Source organism: Caenorhabditis elegans, chromosome X (assembly GCF_000002985.6).
Source record: "Caenorhabditis elegans chromosome X".
NCBI lineage: Eukaryota > Metazoa > Nematoda > Chromadorea > Rhabditida > Rhabditidae > Caenorhabditis > Caenorhabditis elegans.
In genome coordinates, this window is record NC_003284.9 from 16,174,475 (window position 1) to 16,196,280 (window position 21,806).

The 21,806-nt window shown below is 34.9% G+C and overlaps 2 protein-coding genes and 1 non-coding gene across 3 annotated transcripts; 2 read left to right on the forward strand and 1 right to left on the reverse strand.

Annotated features, from left to right (window-relative positions):
- Nucleotides 1–3,250: 3,250 nt before the first annotated feature.
- On the reverse strand, nucleotides 3,251–3,317 carry F23C11.2. The gene has a single exon (NR_072832.1). It is a non-coding gene; the product is annotated as an Unclassified non-coding RNA F23C11.2 (non-coding RNA).
- A 6,577-nt stretch (nucleotides 3,318–9,894) lies between these two features.
- Nucleotides 9,895–11,248, forward strand: nlp-67 (Neuropeptide-Like Protein). The gene is made up of 2 exons (NM_001392906.1): nucleotides 9,895–10,016; nucleotides 10,270–11,248. The coding sequence occupies exons 1-2, from the start codon at nucleotides 9,919–9,921 to the stop codon at nucleotides 10,442–10,444; spliced, it is 273 nt and encodes a 90-aa protein (NP_001379214.1). The 5' UTR covers nucleotides 9,895–9,918; the 3' UTR covers nucleotides 10,445–11,248.
- Nucleotides 11,249–15,381: 4,133 nt separating this feature from the next.
- slc-25A21 (Mitochondrial 2-oxodicarboxylate carrier) lies at nucleotides 15,382–20,533 on the forward strand. The gene is made up of 7 exons (NM_078237.5): nucleotides 15,382–15,447; nucleotides 16,380–16,513; nucleotides 16,998–17,105; nucleotides 18,341–18,451; nucleotides 18,538–18,702; nucleotides 19,478–19,662; nucleotides 20,316–20,533. The coding sequence occupies exons 1-7, from the start codon at nucleotides 15,396–15,398 to the stop codon at nucleotides 20,428–20,430; spliced, it is 870 nt and encodes a 289-aa protein (NP_510638.2). The 5' UTR covers nucleotides 15,382–15,395; the 3' UTR covers nucleotides 20,431–20,533.
- Nucleotides 20,534–21,806: the final 1,273 nt, after the last annotated feature.

A 21,806-nucleotide genomic window follows, 5' to 3' on the forward strand; every position in this document is an offset into this window, starting at 1 on the left:
AGCTAATCCTGTTATGGAAGTTCAAAGTTTTCTCAAATTTTCTCTGGAGCTTGAATTATCTATAAACACACTTTTTGTATACAATTTTAGTTTGTCGCATTAGTTGCAATGTCTCATTTAAAATGACAAGTTTTAAACTTACCCCTGTCTTCCAAACTAGTAGTTTTATTATAAAGATTGGGGACGTGTCACTGCCTCAAATTTTGACGCCTAAAATTTTTATCGTGAATTTTTCAGTGCACTTTTCACTACTTTTGGGGTTATCTATATTTGCGCTAGGCTAGTTTTTTAGATTAAAAATGGTTTAAGATGTATTTAAAAATGGGTAACAATTTGGTAAATTTTTAGAAAAATATAATTTTTTGATATAGATGTATGAAAACTTTTTAGGCTAAAAAATTTTATTACGTTTTCAGAATGCTCTTTTAATCCTGAACACCTCAAAGACATTGAAACTTTACAAAGACAATTGTGAAAGCAATTCTATGGAACTTTTGAATAAATGAACAAAAAATAATTTCCAATCTAAAATTTATGCCACTGTGCCACTTGGAATTTTTTATTGGCACGTTTTAACATACGTTACCTGGAAGTCCAACGGTAAATTCAAAATATTTACTCGTAAAATCGTTTGCTTTTCTGAATAACTTTGTTCTTTTTTGCCATAAATTGGTACCGTAAAAATTTGCAAGAAATTACTGTAGTGTGACTGTGAACAAAGTTTTGTAGTATGGTGGTGGTAAACGGGATATATTAAAAGAATGTGTCAGTTAAATCAATTCGGTTCTAACAAAAAAATTATACTCAACTTTGCACAAAATTGATTTTTCGTTGTTGAAAATGATTCTTATGGCCCCGACAGAAAACGTTTATAACGTTTTGATCTTTTCAAATCTTTGATGTGAGTTTTGAACGAAATTGAAAATTGTAAAATTTTTTAAATCAGTGAGTAGTCACAAAATTATAGTGTTCAAATTATTATGGTAACAAGCAGGATCGCACGACATCCTAATACAGTATATAAAGCAGTCAATATAAAAACTTCTAACGCTCTGTAACGGTTTTGCACTTTTTAATTGGCAATTTTGCTGTGGTTTCAAAATCCTATCAACAAATAATTTCCATAAAGAAACTTCAATTTCAACATCAATTTCGTAAAAAAAGATTTCCAAAGAAACTCTGTGTTTACTTTCCTTTGTTTTGTTTAACTCAATGAGCAACTCAAGCCGTTGATCTCTTTCCAAAGTCCACCCACTCTCCATCAAAAAACGACTAATCTCCATATTAGATAAGATCATCCATTTCTGATTCGAATTAAACTTGGCCCATGCAAGAGCCTCCTTCACCGCTAATGATCCCAAAATTGATGACGCTGGGGGCTATATTTCACTAACAAGAACCAAATGATCGAACATGTTCATGTTTCAATGTGTTGTTTATGGCTCGGAGGTTCATTAATATTTTCGATAAATTAGGCATTTTAGTTCCGGTTTTGATTTTGGTTCTGGTTTCATGACGACATAAAATCTGTTAAAATCTCTGTTCGCAACTCTACCTCAACAAGGTTTATGAGTAAACTTATTTTCTGAATGAAAATCTAGATTCTTTCAAATCAAAAGTAGCGCTACATTTCAGAAACTAACAGAAAAAATCCTATCTCAAAAATTTCAGCAATTTCAACTAGTGTTGTGATTCACTTATCTTTACCTAGGCGTTTCACGGGTGACTCACGCAGCATTCTTTTTTTCACAACAACGAGTTCCACCACTGTTTGACGTCAAAAAAAAAAAGAAAACTAGTCAGCTTTCATTTTGGTAACAATTATTTTTATTTGTTTATGCCTATTTTTATCAAAAAATTTTTATCTGGTTTTTGGCTGTCACGGTAGTGGTACTGTAAGAAAGTTTTTTTTTATATATGCCATCAGGAAATTCTCACTGAAGACATGTATCTTCAACAGTTTAAGTGGGAAAGCTTCACCCACTATCCCGCAAATTTTGATCTGAAAATGTTCCAGTGCGTTTTTTACCATTACGAGAGCTAGTAAACCTGCTCCTAAAATTTGTCAACAATCAATGTTGTAGGGTTTTATAAGTAACTGAAAAGATTTTTGGATAACTTTATTGCTTTAAAGGTGGAGTAGCGTCAGTGGGGAAAGTGTTAAAAACTACACCTATGGCGCCAAACTGGCCGATTATCATAATAAAAATTTTCAAAAATTTTTAAAAAATTTTTTATTTACTGTCAAAAAGTGATAACTACTCAGTTTTTGCCAAGCATAATTTTGGAAGTCGATCAAAAAAAAAAGTTTTTTACTACATTTTTTGTACTGTAATTGTGTTTCAATTATTTATATTAAAACATTTTAGGGGTCGGAACATGCGGCACTGCTCTAGATTTCCTCAAAAGCTCATATTTGTCAAAATTTTTGCAATTTGCCAAAACTTTGACCGGAAATTATGAAAAATCTAAAGTTTTTTGTGGTTATACTATTCGATTGTTTTGGTTCATTATAAGTGTATTTAGACCAAATCCCCACAACTGGCACTACTCCACTATTAAGTTGGAAAATTTTTTGATCTACTTGGATGGAAATTTTTTAAACCAATATTTCCAAAAAGCTCCATTGACCACTCCTATGTATCGTGAAGTTATGAAAATGTTGTAAAAATTTACATTTGTAGCAAACCCAGAAGATTTGTCGAGCACAGTCTTGCAGTAAAATGTTCTTAGTTTAAACTTTCTTGTGGCATTTTTTTTCAAATTTTCCGGTTGCAACATTGCCTCAAAAATCGAATACTCAGAATTAGCCTTTCAGATCAATTAGAACACATTTCGACATGTTCCACAACGAGTAAAATCTGTGACCGCATATTTGATCTTACAATAAGTGATGACATGACCAACGTCATGGTGCTGTACTTTGTCACCATGCTTCTTCACAATTTCGAAGATTTCTTTCTCATGTGCCATTCCACTACACTGTATTGGTTTTACCATCTATTTTTACAATCTTGTGCCTTTCGGGAAAAAAGGGAGCAGCTGGAAAACTAGTTTTTGTCCGCCAACAAAAAAAACCCACCCATCTCTTGTTTGCTCTCGCCTACCCCCCTCTCTACGTGGAACTTTCACGTAAAACATACAGATGCTCATTGAAGAAACGAACGTGATGCCTACCCCCCAACAGGCACAACAAATATCAAGAAACTGGAAGCGTTTTCGAGATTTGTTGGATGGAGAGTAGTGGGGTGCGGTTTTATTTGCACAGTCTCGCATAATACTGCCGGTTTTTGAAATCTTGACTCTCATGTGAGTGTGTGTGTGTGTGGCGTTCAAAAGTGAGGTCCTCATTCCAGACTTGATCATCATTTCTTATTTCTTGCTTTTTGCTCAATGCGTGCGTGTTCTCTACTCCAACAAGTTAAGGTGAATGATGTGATCTGATCCATTTCCTGTTAACCTTATCTTAACCAACCGCTATAAATGCCAAGAAAATCCCCACCAGGGCTCGTTGTTATTTTCATATTTTCAGTGTTTTTTCCACATTATCCAAAAGTGGAACTAATCCTTCATTAAAATTCTATTCTATTTATCTGTGCCCGACCGCGTCCTCTGTATATCTCATTTATTTATTGTTCAGTACGACGTCTTACGTAGAATGTGTTTGGGAGGGCTCACTAGTATTGTGTGGACAATGGACATTAAGTTTCAAAGGCCATCACTTTGTGAGCCGCGGTGTGAGCTCACAGCCCCGCTGCTTGTTTGTGTACCCACCAACCCGATCTGTTTTTTTTCTTCTGTCGTGTCCATTGATGACCACACAATCCCCCTCCACCCTGTTATTCGAAAAAACACGTCATGTTATGTTTCTATATTTCCCCGAGATTTGCCCCACCATTAAAGGCGATGAACAACACAAACAGCTGACGACGCTGCGCAAGAATAATGAACACTGACAGCAGTTTATGATGCTACCTTTGTTTACATACTCCCTAGTCAGTGGTATATGTATATCGTAATCATTAGTTACTTGTTAGACACTACCTTCTGCAAAGGTTATCGTATAGTTACAATACTCGTCCTCAAAATATATAATTTAGCAAAAACCTACTGTTATTGTATGTTTTCAATTTTTAAGTTTATATCCTATACAGTAGTATACCATGACCTTAGAAAAAAACCCTACCATGATAAATATAGTCTACTGAAACTTAGAGTTACCAAGTGTTTCTAGAAACAAGCCTATTCCCTGAAATCCCTTTTTTGAAAGTAATCGTAATGTTACCAGACTCGTCTTGCAAAATATATAACTTTAGAAAGCATCAGTTATTTGTCAATACTCAAACAATAGACATACCTAAAACTTAATTGTTAAAAGAGTTTCTCGCTTACTCTTATATAAGTCCATAGAACAAATGTGTATTACTGTGAAAAAGCGTACTGAAAACTAGGAATATGAAATTTACCTCTATCAGTCTTCCAAAAATTGCTCAACGTGTTGTCAGTTTACCATAGCATTTCATATCTTCAAAAAACAATTCGTATCTCTTTATTCGTGAATAGAGCTGGTATATTTGGCGTTCGGTCGTCCAGTTCTGACCGGATTGGACGCACGTGCGTCTGGGCGGCCGACAATTTCCGAGTTTGGCCACTCACTATACTTAATCATATAGTTTGATAATGAGTGGCTAAACTCGGAAATTGTCGGTCACCGTGAAAAACTTCCTTCGGAAAATTTTGAAAATTCCAAACCGGACGACCGGACGCCAAATATGTCAGCCCTAGTTGTGAATGTTTTGTTAAGACACTAGATAATCGAGATACTGACTGCGAATGTTGAGATCTGTAACTGTGAAAGAGTATAATTCTAGATTTCAGCAGAATATTAAGGCCCAGTTTCTTATGGACTACTGAATGTTTAGAACCCTGGGTTAAGGCCGGAAACTTTCGTTGAATCAAACTTAGAAAACTTAGAACTTCAGACAAAGTAAACACTAACACAATTTTAATTTCTAAGATTCATGTTCTTTGCTTTAAGTCTAAAAAATCTGGTCATAACTTGTAAAAACTAATTTCCAGAGCAATTTCAACCTGCAGGGCTTAACACATTTCTATTCGAGAGGTGCTTGTTTGTGCCGTGCTCGCATTTTCCAGTGTTATTCACAACAATGACTGGAACCTCGCAACTTGTCCTCAGAGACGTTTTGATAATTATTAAAAAAGATGGAGAGAGACAGCTAGATCTTCATCACATCCTGAACACACTCGTCGCGTTTGCACGTAGTAGTTGTAGGTGTGAGATGACGTCCTTTTTAAATGGGATCAGCGTGAAGTCTCGAGAACAGAAAAATGGAGAAAAAAGTTTCAGCTGCCCAATAGACTAGTTGAGTATATAAGCCCGTGTATAACTAGTTTCCTCTTCTTCAAAGACCCTCCCAGTTTGCTCTCAATTTTCAATTTCTTAGCACTTTCGGTCTTCAATTTCTCTTCTTTGGCCTTCTCCCGCCCTCCCCCAAATACTTCAAATCCCATTTCATTAAGAGAACACCCCAGACACCCCAGGCATCTAATCTTCTAGTCTTTCGTTACCTCAAATGTTGACAACTTTTGGGGGGATGCCACCCGGAAAGGTTTCGTAATTTTCTCAAACGGAAGTCTTTTTAAGGTTTCAAGAAACTTGTTAAGTTTCGAAACTTTGGAGAACGGAAATGTTTTGGCAACTTTATATGTTTATATGCTACACTTTTGCAAAATTTTCATTTTAAGGCTTCTTATATGCAATCTCTTAATCATTTCATACCCTACAATGTTTCAACAATAACTTAATTCAAAGTTTTTCACTAAAATTCATTTCTTCCAATATTCTGCTATATATATTCTGCAACATCTTTCTTTACAAATCCGCTTTCAATTTCTGCGCGCAGCCGACATCTATCGAGGTCCGCGATGAACCGCCCGTATATATTTGATTGTCTGCGTTTTTTCAAATAGGCATCTCGTATAGAATAGGTCAATAATGATCTGAGAACCTGATTATCATTTCACAGAAACCGTAAAGTTATTCAAAAATTTTAACAAAGTTATTTGCCATGTCTGCTATTGAGCATTCTTACCGTTTTTTATTACTTTGCTAATTCTCTAGATCTGAAGAATATCCCAAAATATCAGATTTGGGGTTTTATCGCCTTTTCTTATTATTATTGTTATGCACCATCACTCATTCAAATTTCTTGAGCGTAAAATTCCCACAATAATAGTCTGCAAATCTGGTGCGTAGGATTTCATGGATATCCAGATTTAAGACCGATCCACTGGTAGAATAACACAAAACAAGTTAAACATTAGACCTCCGCACAACGCCTTCCAAAAATAAATAGCTATATCACTAATTTGTCTAATTTCTCACTGACGCTTGCACCTCTTTTGGGAGTCCACCCTCACATGATTACTCATTGAAACCCAACTCTTTGGAGGATTTCAAATTTACCCGTGCTTTTCGCGTCACACATATTTTTATTCTCATTTTTGTTACTCGTTTCCGTTTCAAATTGCTGACGAAATCGGTAATTGAGACTAAAAATGGGCGGACCCTGACGTTTTGCCCTCCGAATTTGATTAGGGTCCGTACTGCTTGAAACAATGAGATAAGGGAAAGAAGCTTCTGGTTTGGAGGCTTTAAAAGTGGATTGAGGTTTTAGCAAATTCCAAAACATTGTTTTTTTTTTCGCTGCATTTTGTCGGTTGCTTCCAACCAAAATTTGCCCAGTCTGTCACTATTTTCTTCCTTTTCCTCATTCTACAAATGCTATATTTACTAAGTATTTTTGTTAAAAAACTATCAATTTTTTTCAAGCCGCTTATTTCACTTCACCTGTAGATTTCTCGCCCACCCAGAAAGTGTTCAATCTTATTTGTGTTCACTCGAAAAACACACACGTCAATCTTCACCTATTAATGGTGGGGAGGGAATTGAATTTGAGTTATTTCAAATGCTTTTGTTACTGTTGAAAGAAAAAAAATAATAACTTGATTTTCTATTTAACACGTATTCATAGATCAAGTATCGAGTTCACTCTAGCCGAAAGATTAAGCTTAAAATTTAAACTTAAGCTGAAAAGCTCAACCTTATAACATGGAGATTAAGTGTTTTGCTTTGGAGGTTAACGTGCCCATCAAGATAGACGCGACTATCTCAAATAGACATCAAAAATTTTTGATTGAAATTTATGGGCCTAATTTTAAAACTTGCAACGATAGGTAGAGCTTGAACTCTAGGAAAAGAGGGCGAAACCCCGAACATGTCGGCCGCTTCCAAACAACCACCTCTTCGCACTACGTTGCGCACACACCAAGCTAATCATTCCACGCCAAGCTGCGGAACCTCGAACGTGTCGGCCGCTTTAGACCTTTCGCACTTCAGTGCAAACTCACAGCAAAGCGCGGCGTCGGCATGAGACCCGCATTTCGCGCATCACTCAGCTGGGAGCCTAATTTTTTTTGCATTTTAAACAGCTTAAACTCAACTCTCAATTTTTTATTTGAAAACTGAAGTATATGCTGAAAAAATTAGGATCATTTAGAAACGTAAGTCAATTTCGTGAGGTCTAGTGAGGTTAGATCTAGATTATGAACTCCAGTTCCTAGGCATATTTTACTGATTTACAATGTTAAGAACTAAGATTAAGAACTAGGTATGATTCAGACTAAATTGTCATGATGTTACCTGGCAACAACTCTAAACGTCACTTAATAACAGTAAAAACCAACGGACATACCAAATTAGCAGCCACCCACACTATATACCCACTTAGAACACGACGCTGCAATTAGCACAAAAGATCTTAGTGATTAGTCTATTCCAAAAACGACTACCATCTTCTTTTTCTTTTTTTTTGTCAGTGCTCAAAGTGAAATGAGCTTTTCAAGTGTTAGGCTGCGCCAGGCGCGCTCTGTCTAGAATATCAAACGCTATTATTGAAGAGACATTCAATACCATATAAATGTATAGCAATTTGCCACCTTTTAAGTGGAAATTTAATATATCCGTATATAGATATTGATATCAAATGGTTCTATTTTCTAAAGGTCGGGTCGACGTGCAATTGTCTAGGTTTATTTTACTTATTTTTATTTGTGTTTGTTTTTCTTTGAACGAGAATTTGAAAAAAATACGAAAATAGACTTTTTGCCCTTTCGTCTGCATTTTTCCAGAACATTGAAACAAAAAAAAACACATTTTAGACGCTCGGTAATGTGAAATTTCACAAATTCCTAGGAAGCGAGAAAAGAGAACTAATTATATAAAAGTCCTCAGGATGCCTAAATAGAAACACACATACATAAGATGTGCATCTTGAAATTCACTGGAGCATGGTAGTATGTCCTTCGATTCCGCCCTCTTTTCGTGTCTGCTCCCGAAAAAAAACACACACGCACGCGGAATAGAATTAAGAGTGTCCCATTCATGCTACAACTTTTCTCGTCTTCCTTTTCTAGTTTGCCGCGTCATATTAATTCGGCTCTACACGACGACTTCCTGGGGGGCTGGTGCACTGATTTTTTTGGTCGCTGATCACTTTAACGTTTGCGGAACGAAACGAAAACCTTGAAATCTAGCAGAGATGAGCTGAACCGAGGTTTTTGGTTTCTCTGACTTTGTCGTAAAATAATTTTTGATAAGAAGTTAGAATAACAAGTACAATAACAAGCACATGATAGGTCGGTGAAGCTTCAGTTTGCTCACATTTTTCAGATTACTGTGCTCGATAATTAATCGGCTGTTTTCATATTTTCTCATTATTTTTTGTTTGATTTTGCTCAAGATCACATTTTCTAGTTGTTGTATATTTTTATGTTTTCGTCACTGAAATCTTCAAAAAAAGTTGCTGCGTGTTTTGGCATGTTTTTCGATATGATGCAGATGTTCGAAAACAATTTTGCTCGTATTTTGAAGATGATCCCTTTTTTAAGACTTTTTGGAGTATAGAAGTTTGATGGTGTCATTCCAAATAGAATTCAGATAGAAAAAAAGAAAGAAAAAACGCACACCTACATATTGTCTCACGGACTTGACTGGGAGATCAATGGTTTATGATTCTAACCCTACATAAAATGAGGAAAAAAAAAACAAAAAAAAAAGAGAGTTTCATATCCAGAACTTTTGGTTTTTTTCTCAAGTCTCCCTCGTCTTATCCGCGAAATTTGTTTCATTAAGTTATTGCACCTGCCCACCCAAGTGAGTCTCGACGTGAGTTTTCTCATTTTCACATCATTTCACAAAATTTTTTTTTTGTTAGAATAGTTTATAAGCAACGGATTTTGACAACCCAATTTGCTCTCGTAACATAATTTCGAACTTTTTACTTACTTACGTTGTAAAATAAATTTCCAATCTAGACTTGACCTACCATATCTTCTTCTATGATTTTGTTCTCAGCTTCTACATAAGAACACAATTAAAGATAACAACTTTATCAAGTTTGCAAGTTGGCATTGTTCTTGTCTCTGTTGGGGGGTTCCCCCTTACCAGCAAAAATGTTAAAATTACACAGACAAAAAAAAAACTACTTCGATTTCTCCCCGCCCATCTAGACGACGTCGCGCCTCCCCTCCTCCCCTCTCTGCCTCTTACACCACGACATCTTCTCACAGACACAGGGCGTCAAGCATCGAGATGTGGCGCACCGTTCCACACCCTTCAACTGTGTGCCACGTCATAAGTTTCGAGTTTCGAGTTTCCTGGTGGTGGCGTGGGGGGTCCCTTCTTGATTTCTTGGCGCGACATTATATTGCGCATCACCCCCTCAATTCGTCATTATTTGTTTGTTTCGAGTTGACCTCCCTACCATCTTGAATTACCTTTTTTTTTGGCAAGCCCTCTCAAAATCATTGGTCTTTTGCAGTGTCCAATATCTCAACATGAGGGTACTCACTTTCTTGCTCGTCACTCTTTTTGCCCTCGCCAATGTCATGCAAGCACAGCGTTACGATCGAGCCATTTATGAAGCTCTGTTAAAGTGAGTTGTTTTGTTGTTGATTTTTAAAATGTTTTTTTCTAATTTGGAAAATTCGAGAATACTTGTGTTTTAGTGTTTCAGTTAAACTGTGCTCAATTTCAATATAAAAAATTAACAAAAAAAAAAGAAAGCAGTACATCGAATACATCTAATTGAATTTAATATAGTGGGCGAGAGGTCCGAATTCATTTAGCTCCCACTTCCAAAAATTGTTGCCCTTCTAAAGCCCTCCTCAACTTAACATTAATTACAGTGATCTGGAACGGGAATTTGTGGAGCGTGAGTTAGCACAGCACGTGCTGGAAAAACGAGAATTGCTCCGACAAGACCGCCAGGAGCTCGACCGAGTACGTCGAGCGTCTGAAAAGAAGTCGTACCCGCGTAATTGCTACTTCTCACCCATTCAATGCCTCTTCACACGTAACTAGGATGCCTATATACAGCCGATCATCTCTTTCCATAGAACGCTTTCTTCTTCTTCTTCATCATCTTCTCACTCTCTCTCTTCGAAATGTCATAACTTTGTGATCAAGAGTCATTCCAATTCCCCCTCTTCCATCCCTCACTCAACACCTACCGTTTCGCCCATCTCCTCGTCCCCTTTTTTCTTTTCTCCAACTCTTTTTTTCAATTGTCATATATTCTCCCCCAAAATCCCCTCTTTCCGAAAATCTTCCTACTCTGAAAGCTCCGATCTCGTCTTGCGGCAGTCGCATAGCAAAAAGTTGCGGGTCGCAAAACCCTTACCATTCGAAATCCAATTCTGTTCTGTTCTGTTCCATAATGAGCAACAAAATGAATGAACGTTATCTGCATATATACAGTACATTGAAAACAAAACAAGAGAGTCATCTCTCACTGTTTGTTCTTAAATAGTTCCGTGTAGCCTCCCCCTTACCAATTTCTTATCACCTCCCGATTTTTTCTTCCAAAAGTACCCCCCCCCCCCCAACACACACACACACACCCTTTTTTTTAGCCAATTATATTATATCTTCTTATTATATATGCCCCAATATCACTTTTATCAGTAAAATATCTGGAAAACAAATAATATGATTCTTAAAATAACTGCATGAGTAAGCCTCTCCGAGATCTGGACCCCACCTTCCCCGTTCGGAAGATAAGTGATGAACATCAAGATCGTTACTAATAAATTGTTAATTGAAACCCACTGATAAACGCTATGTTTGTATTTAACGTGTAATGTTTGAATGAAAATTGAATTGAATTTTTCGGTTACTGAATTGAAATCCCGACTAAAGAAGTTACAATGCTTTGGGCCGTGGTCGTTTGCTAAGTTTAGGCTTAGGCCTGGGCTTAGACGGTAAGCCCCCTTCCGGAATTTTTTATCTTGAAAAATAAAATAAAATTCCAACTTTTTATTTTTTCTTTCAAATTCTTTTTTTTTCAATTTGACAGGAATTTTTCAAAGGTAATACAAATATTGCTAAAAAAAACGTTATGACATCTAGATTTCAAGCACACTTTTCGGAAAAAAAGTTTAGTTTATTTTTGTTAAGTTTTATAAATTAGACGGTCGGGCCGCACCCTGAATGTTAATTTTCCTAAATTCAGATTTTCCAAGGAGTTTAACATGATTGTATCTGCACCATGAATAATAGAGAGCATTTCTTCTGTTCTTGTTTAGTAAAAAACTGTTTAGATATACTTGCAGGCTGTAGTTTTAAGTTGTGAACTATGCAGCCGACAGAGATCGAGGCCTGCGGTAAATCACTCACACCTTTAATATCCCATTTTTAGTATGTTTTTCAATAGAGTCACCTGTACCTTTTTGATGATACGGTATGAGAAGTAATTGTAGAGTTATTTAGAATATAATGTGATTTCGAGTTCAGAGAGGCTTAGGAAAAAATTAAACGTTAAAAAAAATCAACTTGGTAGATATATTTTTAATAAATTGTTTTCTGAAATGTTTCATCAACAAATATTCTCATTAAAAAAAAATTTTCTAATTTTCTGGGTTTGCCTACTCGGATTTTTTTTGGAAATTATTTTGGTGCCCTGTAAAAATATTCTTCACTGAAAAAACCATCACATCAGTTCAAAAATTTCACAGAAACCATTGTACTTCAAGTGTCAAAACCAGAACAAAACAGATCTTCTCATTTCCTGGTACCATTTGCCGAAATACTTTATTTCCTCGAAAGGCTTTTTCAACATCTTTGTTCTCAAAGAAAATGCTACCTGTTTTACACATTACACAGTTTACCCTTTTGTTTGACCCAAACGATGACAGCAAAAGACAAGACAAAACCTCCCTTCTAATGTTACTGATAGAGGAGATGGCATTTGACGAGAGATGCGGAATTCAGTTTTTTTTATTAATTCCAGAATTTGTTGAAGTTCTCCGATCATTTGGATTGAAATTTAATGGGCGATAAGAAGCATCATTAAGAAGAAAAACTTGTTGATGTCTAGAAAACATACAAATTGGAAAATCTTGAAGAATAGTTCAAAATGGTAGATACAATTGGAATTCAAATACTGAGTAATTGCCGCGAGAGTTGCTGCAGAAAAATGTGGCATTTAAGCACTTGAAAATAATTTATTTTTAAAGTTTCAAATTCTCATTTTAAATCAAATTTTGAAAAAGTTAAAATGTTTTAATAAGATTGGAAAAAATAAGCATGAAGTAAAATTTAATAACTTTGAAAAATATATTGATATTTGCGATTTTCAAGTTTTTAGATACAAACCCGAAAAAGCTAATGACGATATTCCAGAAATATATTTCTAGTTTCAGGCAGTCTTCAGTTATTTTTTTAATTGTTGTACACTTCTGTAGTATTTTTCTCAAAACATCTAGAAAATTGCAGATTTTGTAATGACCATCCGACTTCTAAAATACAAAATTATCGCAAATGTATTCTTAGAAAAATTATTAAATTGATTTGAAGAACACTTGAGTGAACGTTTTATAATCGCCTCAAATGTTGCTCACTTTTTTTTTTGATAAATAGAAATTGTTAGCTAATTTTTCAGATTATTCTACATCGTCAACAAATTTCGGAGCATAACAAATTTTACAATATTTATTTTTTTTACGATGAAAAAGTTCCGTAATATGTCTCAATTGAGGGCTCATCCGCCAGAAGATATGCATGTTCGCGAGTGATACTTTCCGGTCCTCGAACGTTGTCGGCTGCACATTTCAGACATAGAATTTCAAAAATAGTTCGCTGGCACTGAAAATCGTTCCATTGAAGTTGACGAAAGTGCCAGAAAATGACTGAATTTAGTTTGCACACATGAATGACTTTCGGCGGGAATTCAAATTTTGTCTATGTATGTTTCTTCTGACGATTTTCTTTGTAATTTTCTAATTTATTTTTATGCATTCTTTTAGAAAAATTGTTGCGCGGACTACAAATTTTTTGGAATTCTTAATTTTTTTTAATTTTTAACGGAATTTTCTAGGAATTTTCTTTGTGTGTTTTGATGTAATTAGTAAAATATATATTATACTTTTTGGTAGTTTTCCCACTGACGATGCTCCTTCTTTGAGTAGAAATTTTTTTTCGAATTTTGCAAAATACCCAAACTTGAATGATTCGACGAAAATAGAAACCACATTAATCTTAAAAAACGCGAGTCCTTGCTATTTTCTTTGCAGATTTAAAGATTTAAAGAATGAAAAAGAAGATACTCGTGTTTTTTGTTCGAAAACGACTCACGTGGAAAAGGACTCGATACAGCGTGTGGTGTTGTGTGTGTATATGTGTTTTGTTTTGCATTCGACACACCGAAGGACCCAGTTGTCTTATTTTTGCTGTTTCATTGCATTCTGATGATGTTTACTAATATTTTTATAGTGTTTGGTCACTTTCCGTTTTTAGAAACTTTGATTTATTTTTGGAAGTGGCGAGAATGTTTTGAAATGTTGCATTTTTGAGTATGATCTTGTTGTGATATTTTGGAAAAGTTTGGAACATTAGGGGGCTTGATTTTGAAAATTTAAACGTTTATGGAGTTTGAACAAAATTGTTAGGTTTGTAGTTTATTACAGTGAGCTTTGATTTAAATTTTCCCCAATAATTTTTTAAAACGTGCAGAATTACAGTTTTATCAACACAAACAATTTAAACAACAGCTTTTTTATCAGTTAGTTTCTCTTCTTTTTTTTTGATTTTCCGTTTTGTTCGAACAGTTTATCGTTTATAAATTTTAAAATTTGCTTCTCAATTCATTTTAACGTAGGTAGTTTTTTTTTGTAATGTCATAACTTTGTTTTTTGTTGTAGGTTGTACTATGAAATTTGAAAAAGCAAAATTTGTAATTTCTCAGAAAATGAAGAGCAGCAGACATCGATTGAGGCCCGCGATTTGACTACATACACACGTGATGTCAGGCTGCCCCATTACGGTTTAATCTACAAAAAATGCGGAAGTTTTTTGATCAAAAAAATTTGACGTCAGCACGCTCAAAATGATTTGAGAAGTCTGCATCTTAATTCCCGCAATTTTCGGAGATCTGAGTAGATCAAACCGAAATAGGATACTTTGACACCACATGCATGCACAGTTAATTTGTAATTTGCGCATACTGTGTGCACAATGAACTTTTTGTGATTTATAACGGAACACTATGTGCAAATCGCAGAGTTTTGCGGGGCGTGATATGCGCATTGTGCTCCATGTGCAAATTCGTAAATGTACTGTAAAAAATAAAATGCGCAACCTATAACTTTAGGATTCAGTTTCATGTTTTCATCGTACTTTGCTTATTGATTATCGATAACCGATTAAATATTAAAGATCACAGATCAAACTAAATTATAAAATAAAAAAAACAAACTGTTTTCCATATACAACATTTTGTTGATTTTTGCACGTTCTTTTTTAACACAGTATCTGATTTATTTTTCCGTGTTTCTGTGTCTGCAATCAGCGCTCTATCAAAAAAGCGATTTGCAAAACCATTGAACGTTTTTTTGATTCTATCTGTTGGTTTTTCCAATCGACTGTTTTGAGTGAGAACGCAGCCGGCAACACGAGTCTCGGCATCTCGGCAGATGGGAAGAAGAGATAGGTGGTGGACCGTGTTGCAGTTTTCCTTCTCTTTTATTAACGGTTTCTTTGTGCTGCGTTTATCGATTTTTTTTACTTGAATTGGCTTTAAAAACTGCATGGTTTTTACTTGGCATCCCCTCCCCTAGTTTGAATATTACATGGATTTATTAGTGGTAATTTGAGATTTTTTCTTCTGGTTTTCTTTTTCCAATTCTTGTTTATAAACCTATATTTTTGAACTCATTAATTATTTTTAAAATTTAATCTCAACTGTTCTATGTTTTTCACTTTTTCACTTTTCCAATTTGATCCCAGAAATTCGTAACTTTCAGCTGACAAAAAACAAATGGAGAAACTAAAAGAAGGTGGCAGACAAATCACAGCTGGCGGGTCCGCAGGTAAGACCACATGCTTGTGAGGGTTCAATGGGAGAACAACAAATAGTTATTCTTGTCCTTGAATCAAAAAGCAAAGTGACCTCATGACTGGTTGCTCTTTTACTTGAAATTTTTGAAAATTAGAAATGATATGAGCTAGGGTTGTCTTAGGCCGTCCTCTGCACTTTCTGTGGGTTTTATTTGGTGTCGTTTTAACAAGAAACTTTAGCCTCAATTTTGACTCTAGATAGTATTTACCCAAATAATCAATTTTTCTTATTAAAATTAACGTATCAAGTTCGAGAACTTTGGTTTTAAAAAAATTTGGAAGGTGTTGAGGGCGTCCTACCTAACAGATCTAATATGAACAGTTTGAAATAATTTTTAAAAAAATGACCTGTCAAAGTACTTGTGTCATCAAAATTTTACATAGTTCAAGTACACCCAATAAAACCATATAAACGTTCTTTAAGCTTCCCGTAATAAAATCAAAAGTCTACTTTTCGAATAAATCACCCTACTACCATTGTAATTGTTCCAATTCTGTCACCACACCTTTAAGCAGTTTTTCATTGTAAAATCTTCTTGAAAATATCATCTGATCATTAGGTAACCACAAGCTTTTGTAATATAAAAAGTCAAAAATCAAATGATAGCGTCATCAAAAACAAATGTAACAATGAACACGATTTTTGAAAAACATGGGGGTCTTGAAAAAAGTTTGTGAAAAATCAAAAACTCAAACGTAGGAAAAAATGGACTGAGAAAAAAGTTACCTGCAAAAATTGATTTTTGCCCTTGTTTCCATCCGAACACACATCAAGCACAGCTTGTCCGCTAGACATTTATCAATCAAAATAACTAATCTTTGATTGGATACTATAATTTACTAAACCGTTTATTAAAAACAACAAACTACGCAACGAAAAAAAACAAAGTAATCTTCGTTTCAGGTCTCGTGGAAGTATGTCTTATGTACCCATTGGATGTTGTGAAGACGCGACTTCAACTTGGACAACAGGATAAGGGAATGATGGATTGTGTGGTGAAAACGTTGAAAAATGAAGGAATCGGAGGGTTTTACAAGGTTAATTTAAACTTGAAGAAACTAAGATTTCAAGAAATTTCACAGCAAATTCTAGTGTCTGTTTAAAAAAAATTAAAAAAAAAACGTTTTTAAAACCCTAGTTGAAGTGAAATCCTTTTCTGGTTAAGTGATGAAAATAAAAAAAAAACCTTCTTCAACGTTTTATACCAGGTCAGTGTGTCCCATTTGTTTTATCTACGTAGATCTACGAGAATTGCGGGAACTTAGACGCAGACTTCTCAACTGATTTCGCATGGTTAAAAACGTGCTGACGTCACTTTTTTTTCGGAAAAAAATTCCCGCATTTTTTGTAGATCAAACCGTATTGGGACAGCTTGACACCAGGTGTACCAGTAGAGCGCTTATGAGTTCAAAGTTCAAGTTAATCGAGCCGTAATTAAATTCACAAAAAACCAAGGAAGTTTTACAATGCAGTTTATTAAAACTCTATTATTTTTATACCATTCAAATCAGTTTTTTCCAGGGAATCCTGCCACCAATCCTTGCGGAAACACCAAAAAGAGCGACAAAATTCTTCACATTTGAGCAGTATAAAATTGCATTTACTCATTCGGAAATTCCTTTGCCTGTTGTAAGTTGATCTTTTAGCTTTTGAATGAAGAAACAAAGAAAGAAAGTTGTTTGTGCTTTGGTGCATGCTTCTCTCACGTTTAGTATTCGTGAGGTAAATTTTATTTTGGGAAATGTTTTTTTTGGAGTGGAGAAAGAAATAACTTTGTGAAAACTAAGGGGTGTGCATTGAAACTGCTATTTTATAATTCGATTTATGATACAAAAGATACAAAATGTTTTTAAAATGTTTTTTAAAAAATCTAAATCAAGTTTTAGAAATGTTGAAAAAGGAGGTGAAAAAACAAATAGCAAATCAAGAAAAAACTCAAGTCTCCAATAACGGTACTCCACTTTTAAATTTTTTTTTGCTATTTATCTTTAAAGGTGGAGTAGCGCCAGTGGGGATTTTGTCTAAATACACTTATAAAGATCCAAAATGACCAGATATCATAATAAAACACTGCAAAAATTTTAGATTTTTCATAATTTCCGATCAAAGGTTTGGCAAATTGCCAAATTTTTAAAAAATATGTGCTTTTGAGGAAATTCAAAGCAATGTTGCATGTTCCGACTTCTACAATGTTTTAATACGAATAATTAAAACAAAATTACAGTATAAGAAATGTAGAAAACCGATTTGTTTGGACGACTTCCAAAATTATTTTTTATTAGAATGGCAAAAACTGAGTAATTGTCACCTTTTGACAGTAAATAAAAAAAATTTCAAAAATTTTTTGAATAGTTTTATTATGATATTCGGTCATTTCGGCATCATAGGAGTGGTTTTTAACAAATTCCCCACGGGCGCTACTTTATCTTTAATAAGTTAGTGTTGATTGTTTTTTACATTCAGGTAAAAGTGATTTGAACTTTAGATGTTATAAGTTAGAACTTCAGAAAAAAAAAAATAGCTGTATTTATTAATGTTATAAAAAAAATTTTCATGGTTATTATAATATTTTATCATGAGTTCCTCTATGTGCAAAAATAGATTTCGAATTTTAATTCTGTTTACATGCGTGTTTTTATTTTTTTTTTAGGATTTGAACTTAAAGCCAAATTTGTAAACATACGTATTACATAAAAACGCGACAAACTCTATAATCATATTTATCATTTAACTACGCACGCTCTCCCTCGCAAAAATGTTTTCCTTATCAGCTTCCTTATCACTCAATGAGCGAACATTGACCGCGAATTATGACGTTATTGCGTTAAAAATGTCTAATCCTTGTTTTTAAATTCATCTTCCAGACAATGTCATTCGCCGGTCTCTTCTCGGGACTCACCGAGGCCATCGTTATCTGCCCGTTCGAGGTGGTAAAAGTGAGACTGCAAGCGGACAGAAATTCAAGCGTCAAAGAGGTAAACTTTGATTCTCGGGTCTTGTTCGTCGTCTGAGAGCGAGACACAAAACATGCAATGGAAATTATTAATCTTTGGTGTTCCAGCAAAGATCAACGGCGTCGATGGCAAGGGAGATTTATAGGAACGAAGGATTCGGAACCAGTGGACTTTACCGAGGATTGGGGGCCACACTGGGAAGACATGGTGCATGGAATATGGTCTATTTCGGGTTGTATCATAGTTGCAGAGAAGTTATTCCTGATGCCAAGGTAGGGTATGAATCACGGGTGGGCGGCAAAACGGCAATTGCCGTTCGGCAAATTGAATTTGATTTCCGGCAATTTGCCGGTTTGCCGATTTGCCGGAAATTTTTATTTTCGGCAAATTGCCAATTTGCCATTTGCCGAAAATGTTCAGAGGGATTTTTTATAAGACGGAAACTGTGCCTTTTTGAATTTTTCCGTTTTTCCTACATATTTTCATAGAGTTTACTTATTTTCAAAAATAGATGTAGAAATATTCATAAGACGCGTTTAATTTTGCCATTTGAAATTGAAATTCTGAAATTTGCAAAAAAAAATTTCGGCAAATCAGCAATTTGCGGATTTGTTGATTTGCCGGAAATTTCAATTCCGGCAATTTGCCGATTTGCCAAATTGTCGGAAAAAATCGTTTGCCGCCCACCTCTGGTATGAATCGATCAAAATTTTTATATAAATATTACGCATATTTTTTTGAAAAATTCTTTTCAACGTATTTATCAATTGAAAATTAATTTGAAGTGTTCTAAGTTGCTATGTATTAGTTTTGGTTGACATTTCACAGGTAAACGTTTTCATTCAAGCATTTTGCAAATGTAATTTGCATACGTTGGCGCTAAAAATTATTTATTTTTTGGTGGAGCTAATCCAATTATGTGTCTTCTGCAAGAGCACATAACTGTCAATTAAAATTTTTTTTAGAAAACCAAAAAAAACACAAGAAATTTCTTTCAAACTTCTGATTGCTTCCGGTTATTTTCCCCCCAAAGGTTTTTTTCTTCAGCAAAATCCAACATCAAACTTAATTGGAAGAATCGCCTTAGGATTCACCGCCGGATCGCTTGCTTCAATCTTCAACATTCCATTTGACGTAGCAAAGAGCCGGATCCAAGGCCCACAGCCGGACCCATTCACTAGGAAATACAGTGGAACAATGCAAACGATTTCTTTGGTTTACAAGGAGGAAGGGTACGTTTTGTAATGGGGACGAGCGTAGAAATTTTGAAGAAGTTGAGAAAATGTATTGAAAATTTGGAAATCGGCAAAACGGTCCAACTTCATAAAATACTCCTGCAGCTTCTTAGAGACCGTGGAACAGTTTAGCTTTTTTACAAATTCTTGTAGTTTTAAGACGATTTTTGAAATTTCTTCGCAAGAATTTAAGCTAAATTTTGCTCAAAAATGCGTTGATTTCTGCAAGTTCCTAACAGTTTTGACAAAGTTTTATAAATGTTCTTGTCAAGTTGCAGGAGTTTTTTACGAAGTTGCGACGCAAAACCATAGAACTGTTACTCCCTTTTTTGCACGTGGTGTCATAGTGTCTCATTTCGGTTTGATCTACGTAGATCTACAAAAAATTCCGCCAGAACAGACGCAGAGTTCTCAACTGAGTTTGCATGATTAAGAACATGCTGACGTCATTTTTTTGAACAAAAAATTCCAGCATTTTTTGGAGACCAACCTGACACCACGTGTTTTTGCTCACAATGCCACAAGTTTTTTGAGAACATTGTGGAATACGTAGCACTTCAGTAAACTTCTGGGGTTTTTATATAAAACTTTCATATGATAATATCAATCAGTCTTATATGAACTAGTGTTCTAAAATGCCTAAATTCCAGATTCGGTGCTCTGTACAAAGGACTTCTTCCCAAAGTGATGAGACTAGGACCTGGTGGAGCTGTTATGCTGATTGTCTACGACGAAGTTTACTCTTGGCTCCAGAAAAATACCTAAACTTTTAAATCATCTTTTCCGCAAATGTGACTGAACTTTATTCCACATATTTTTGTATCGAGTATCAAAAACTGACAAGTACAATAAAGCGAATTGAGAGGGTAACTGGCTGTTATCGGCAAATCATTGACAAGAGTAAATGGGATAAAGGAAATTGAAAACGTTTCTAATACGAACATGCTAGCAGAATGATGAATTGGATAGGAAAATAATGATAAGGTCGAGAGAATTGAATAGTTTGAATTGAACAACAAAAAATGGGTTGCAGTATCAGGAAGATATGCAAGGGGTACAATTGAAATGATACACCAGGATTATAATAAATTATGAAGAATTTTCGAAAATTTTAAAGCAGAAATACAGGTATATATGTAGATTAAGAATATTGTTTTGCAAGTGCATTGATATAAATAAGAAATTGTGTCATTGAATGAAATTGTAGTTATTATTTGATAAATATTGCTCAATTATTGAGCCAAGCGCTAGAAGGTACCGTCAAACGTTTTGGAAACCAAGTGTTGGATATTAGAGCCCAATTGCTATTTGAAAAGGTAATAAACGAGATAATGAATGCTCAAACTGATGTTAGTAATTTTATGGTGGAAAGAAAATGAATAAAGTTGGAGGGTTAGTTGGTTTTTGAAATTAATTGAATTAATGAGAAATCCTATAGTTTTTGGTACACAACTGGCATGAACAAGTTGTAAACGGAGCTGAAGTTTCTGTCCAATCTGATCGAAGAGTCTGAATTTTTTTAGTAGTTACGATGAGAATTGGAACTTATTGCAAGATTGGCTTGTTAGTACACACCAGGGCTGTGCGGCAACCGAGATTTTCGGCAACCGGCAATTTTTGGTTGTCGAAACTTTGGCAACTTTTCGGCAACCGGCAACTTGATTGCCGGTTGCCGCACAGCTCTGGTACACACTAGTGCTCTAATACATAGTGACTTACGAAAAATCTAGAAAATGACATAAAATTTTGCCGCAGCGGAGAACCTTTGAAATTGAAAAATGTATATCTTAAAATTGCTCAAATAATTTTTCACTTTACTTTCACTTTTTTCACTAGTAGTTTTCATCCTTCTAGATTCAAAAAAGTTTAGATTTTTCAGAGAAAAAAATATACAATTTCTTATGAACACTTAAAGTTTTTCTCGGGTTTCACTGGTCACACTTGGTGTCAGGGTGTCTCATTGCGGTTTGATCTTAAAAAAAAACGCGGGAATTTTTCCCCCATGAAATTGTGACGTCAGCACACTCTTAAAGGTGGTGTAGTCGAAATTTTTTATTGCTTTAGTAGACTCAAAATTGTCTGAAAACCCCAAATTTCCTAATGAAACTTCTTGAAAACTTCTCAAAAAAAAAAAAGTTATG